This window comes from Neopelma chrysocephalum, unplaced genomic scaffold, assembly GCF_003984885.1.
Source record: "Neopelma chrysocephalum unplaced genomic scaffold, ASM398488v2 Primary Assembly neopelma1_319, whole genome shotgun sequence".
NCBI classification, from domain to species: domain Eukaryota; kingdom Metazoa; phylum Chordata; class Aves; order Passeriformes; family Pipridae; genus Neopelma; species Neopelma chrysocephalum.
The window spans coordinates 1,274,782-1,279,554 of record NW_020897981.1 but is presented as its reverse complement, the minus strand read 5'-3'; the positions used below and the strand labels follow the sequence as shown (position 1 = coordinate 1,279,554).

The following is a 4,773-nucleotide window of genomic DNA, read 5'->3' as shown; positions in this document are numbered from 1 at the left end:
GCAGTGGTGTGTCCCTGTGGGCAGTGGTGTGTCCCTATGGGCAGTGGTGTGTCCGTGTGGGCAGTGGTGCATCCCTGTGAGCAGTGGTGTGTCCCTGTGAGCAGTGGTGTGTCCCTATGGGCAGTGGTGTGTCCCTGCGGGCAATGATGTGTTCGTGTGAGCAGTGGTGTGTCCCGTGGGCAGTGGTGTGTCCTGCAGGCAGTGGTGTGTCCCTGTGAGCAGTGGTGTGTCCCTATGGGCAGTGGTGTGTCCTGTAGGCAGTGGTGTGTCCGTGTGAGCAGTGGTGTGTCCCTATGGGCAGTGGTGTGTCCCTGTGCTGCTGTAAAGCACGTGTGCCACGGAGGATGCTCTGCACTCATGGTGCAGGACATGTCTCTGCTTCAGGACAGCCCCAGGCAGAGCACCCTGGGGCTCTGCATCCAGAGCAGGGCTGGAAAGACCCTCTGCCCTCAAACAGAGATGACTGGTGGTCCAGGCTCTGGAGACCCTTAGCCCTGCCCTGTCCCCTCAGGGACAGCAAAGGGATGCTCCTACCCTGGCAGGATGGTCTCGGGTGTGGGGTCCAGCCTGGGGAGGCTGGAGGGGCCGTGGCTGTAACCTGAGCCCTGGAGCTGCCCACCCTGCCCAGCCCGTGCATTATTGATGAAGGCAGCGGCCCTGCTCCTCTCAATGCCGGGAGGAAGGAGATGTCATCTGCTCCTCGTTAGAGGCCTTGCATCTTTGATGAGGTGCTGTGTAATTGGAGATGGCCCTCTGAACGTGGCAGGTCCCATCAATCTCGGGCAAGCTTTCCCCGGTGGCCTGGGTGGTGGTTTGTGCCCGGCGTGCTGGACTCGTGCCCAGGACAGGCTCGGAGATGTGCTGCAGTCCCCGGGGCACCGTGGAGGAGTGTGGGAGCACCCAGCCCCCCTCCTCCGGCTCCCCCGCCCCAGCCACCGCCTCCCAGCTGGGTCGGAGGTGCTGCTGCAGGGAGAGGGATGTTTCCAGCTGTAGGTGGAGCTCATGGGGCTGCTGGAAGCTTCACTTATCACGGCAGGAGCATCTCATCCTTGCATCCCCCAAACTCCCCACTAAAGCCTGTGCACTACCTCCTTCAGCCTCGGATGAAACAACAGACTCACCAGGCATAGCGGGCGATCAGCTGGAACGGGGGAAACACAGAGTCCAAAACCATCCCAAGGGATTTCAGGTGGAAAAAATCCAAAGTTCCAACTCAGCGATCTCTGGGTTAATTAACTCCCTCAGTTAATGGAAAGACTGCAGCTCTTCTGACCCCAAGTTCCAGAGAGCTGTGCAGCTCAGCTCTCCCATAGGACTGGGTGGAATCCTCCATCCCATATTTTGGGAAGAGTCCCTGGGCAGTGCTAACCCCTGCACCGTGCCCAGACCCTCTCCAGGGTAGGGAAAAACCACATCAAGGTGGTACCACTTGCAATGAACCAGGTTGGGTGATGGTGCCTGACCCCCTGGACCTGCCTGGGGTCCCCTCTCTGTGTGGCTCGTGGTGGCAAAGGGGACATAACTGCACCCCCTCTGCCAGGCAGTGTGTTTGACCTTGGCTGGACTCCAGGGGTTCCTGCCAGCCTGTCCTTCCAAGCCTGCCCTGGTCACACAGAGCAGCATCCACTTCTCCAGTCCAGATCTCAGGGATGTGGTGACACAAAGACTGCAGGACACCCTGTCCAAGGCTGGGCTAAAGTCCCAGCACAGGGCTCTCCCAGACCTCCCAGTACCCACACAGCCAGACCTCTCCCTGCAGGAGGCAGTCAGGCTGCTCAGGCATGATTTGGCCTTGGTAGGTCCCTGCTGCTGTCACCGCTGCCCTTCTCCTTCAGGACATGGTTTCAGGATGATGTTCTCCATCTCCTTCCCAGGGATGGGGGTGACACAGCAGCCCATAGTACCCTGGAGCTCCCTTCTGGGAGATGGGTGTGATGGATGGCCTCTTCCCAGATATCAGGGAGCTCCTGCAGGCACCAGGACCTTTCAGAGAGATGTTGGCCAGACCCCTCAGCACCCCTGGGAGTGTCCCTGTGACCTGTGCATGCCCGACTGGCTTAAGTGCTCCCTGATTCTAGTCCAAAAGCTCTTCCCTGGCTCATGGCAGCAGGGAAATGTGTCTTGCAGATACACCTGCTGCTCCTCCTCCTCCTCGCCTTGGCCCTGAGGGGCCTCCATCCACGGCAGCACTCTGTGCCCAGCTCCTCCTGGGGCCTCCTCAGCTGCATGTGCTGGGGTGCAGGCACCTGAGATGTGCTGCTGATTGTTCTGTGCTCAGGAGAGTGGTGCAAGAGCCTCCTCCAGAGTGTTGTATCCGTCCCCACCACCCCCCCATGCCTTCCCTGCTCCTCAGGTCATGGTAGCCCACCCCTAACACTCCTAGCTGAACACTCTCTCAGTCAGGTGGGCTGTCCTGTAGGTAAGATTCTCTGCCCCTCCCTGTTTTGGTGGATCCCATCCCTGCCCAGCAGTCTGGATTCTTGGTGGCCAGTAAAACCAAAGCCCATGACACCCACCATGGAGCCAAGCATGGACCCGCAGGATGCTCCCACACAGGGGAGCCCACCCAAGATGGGCTTCCCGTGCCCCCAGTACCCTGTAACCTCTCCTGATACACCCAAGGTCACCTGGCAGTGCCACTGGGGCTGTGTGGATGAGAAACAAGGTGTAACAACAACCCGAGGGGCATGGGGGCTCTTAAACTCTCCGAGATGCTCATCCGGTGAGGATATGAGCTGATGTGCCCTGGGATGGAGGAGCCAGGGAAAGGACACCAGGGAGGGATCCCATCAGCCTGTCTCACGTCCGGGGGCTCCCGGCAAGGCCATCTCCATAACGTAACTGATCCCAGGGCCTTCCCTCCTGTGCCCAGACCAAGGGCAGCGCAATGTGAGCCCACATGGCAGGAGGCCTTGGGCATCCCGGCAGGTCGAGAGGATAAAGCAGCTGGAGATGCACCTTTGGAGGTCTAACCCTGCCAGCCCTGGGATTTGGGGTAGAAACACCCTAGACAGGCTGGACTGTGCACCCCAAGCGTGGTCAGCACCCCAAGGACCCTCTGGAGTCCCACAGCTGGGGCAGGGAAGGTGGAGGGTCTGCTTACCTTGATTTTCTGCACGGTGCAGCTTTCCTCCTGGCCCTGACTCCACACCGTCACACCAGCCTTGTTATACCGACAATGCCAGCCCTCCAGGCTCTCACACTGATCCCTGAAGGAGCTGAAGTCGGAGTCATCTGGGATATAAACCATCTCCCCTCCTCTGGACATGAGGCTGAGCTGCTGGACCCCAGGCGCGGGCACTGGCTGCAGGCAGGCTCCTTCTGCCTCACCTCTCGGGAAACCCGGCTGTGCCCTTGAGCTCTGCCTCGCTGGGTGCCTGCTGCAGCTCACATCATCCTCCCAGCCCCGAGCCCGTGCCCCTGGAGCGGGCACCGGTCGCCCAGGCACCCCGGGATGGGCAGAGACCTGCAGCCACCCCGGCCACGCTGCGCCGCACGGAGCAGCGGGGGGGAAGGCTCCCTCCCTGCAGTTGCTATCGCAGCTGCTGGGAGCTCAGATGTCTTCCCCGGCCGGCTCTCCGGAATCACATTTCTCTCCGCTGGCTGTCAGCTCCTCTATTATTCAGCAGGTAGCAGCACGCAGGTGGCTCGGCTTTCAGGGCAGAGCTGCCCTCGGCTCCCCGAGCCCCTCGTCCCTCTGCCCCTGCTCTCCCCTGGCTGGTGCCCTGGCAATCTCTGTGCCTGACTTTGCAGCACCAGCTCGCTGGCAGGATCAGCTGATGCCGGGAGCAGGGGCCAGGCCTCCCGGCAATGCCAGCGCGGGCCCTGGGATGGGGCCATGCTCCAGTGCACAGGAGCTCGGCTGCCGAGGTGTCCGGGGTGTGTGGGGTGGGCTCCTGGCCCACCTGGGATGGGAAAGAATTTGCAGGTGGGAGGTTGCCCCCCCTCTGGGCTTGCAGGATGATGCTGGTGGGAAGAGACCCCTGGGGGTCTCCAACCCTCCTGCTTGGAGCAGAAACACCACCAGCACAGGAAAAGTCACCCACGGCTTTACCCCGTCTTGAAGGATGGACTTGCCCACCTCACAGGTCCCACAGCTGCTCCACCTCTCAGGGGAAAACTTGCAGTTCTACTGCCCACCCTGAAGCTGCAATTCATGCCCCTTGTCCTTTGGTACATCTCATGCCCTACCAAGAGAGACCAGCTCTGTCACCAAGGCACCTGCCCTCCAGGTATGATGCAGGTAAATCCCAACCCACCCCTCTTGCAGCCCCAGGTCCCAGCCCTGCCAGCAGCATCTGCTCCCTCTGCAGCTCCTCTGCCTCTCCCTGAACTGGAGGGGCCACTCTGGACACAGCACCCAGCTGGGGGTCCCCTGGTGCTGCATGGAGGGGACAGCCTGGTGGCCACACTCTTCCTCGTGCCACCCAGGTTGCAGCTTGTCCCATTTGTCCAGCCTCTTGTCCACAACCCAATCCAGGGCCTTGTCCCAGACAAGAGACTCTGCCCAGCCCCTCGGTGCCCAGCCTGGATGAAACCTGAGGTTATCTTGCCCATCTTGTTGATGTCCACAAGGTTTCTCTCGACCCAAATTTTGGATTTCTTGGGGTCCACCTGCACTGAGACTCCGCACACCCTTTCCCCAGGTCTGGCCTCACCTGCAAGCAAGGCTGCACTTGCCTCCTCATCCAACCCTGGGACAGGGATGGGGAACAGCCCCAGTACTGCCCCTGGGGTACCCCACTTGAGACCAGCATCGACTGGGGAGAAACT

At 60.9% G+C, this 4,773-nt stretch overlaps 1 protein-coding gene across 1 annotated transcript in view; it reads right to left on the bottom strand.

Moving 5' to 3' along the window:
* LOC113978299 (START domain-containing protein 10-like) overlaps positions 1–3,466 on the bottom strand; it is a 6,179-nt gene extending 2,713 nt beyond the window's left edge. The window contains exon 1 of the mRNA XM_027705111.1: positions 3,104–3,466. Coding sequence (XP_027560912.1) covers positions 3,104–3,268 — 165 coding nt within the window. The 5' untranslated portion in view covers positions 3,269–3,466. The remainder of the gene's footprint in view (positions 1–3,103) is intronic.
* Positions 3,467–4,773: the final 1,307 nt, after the last annotated feature.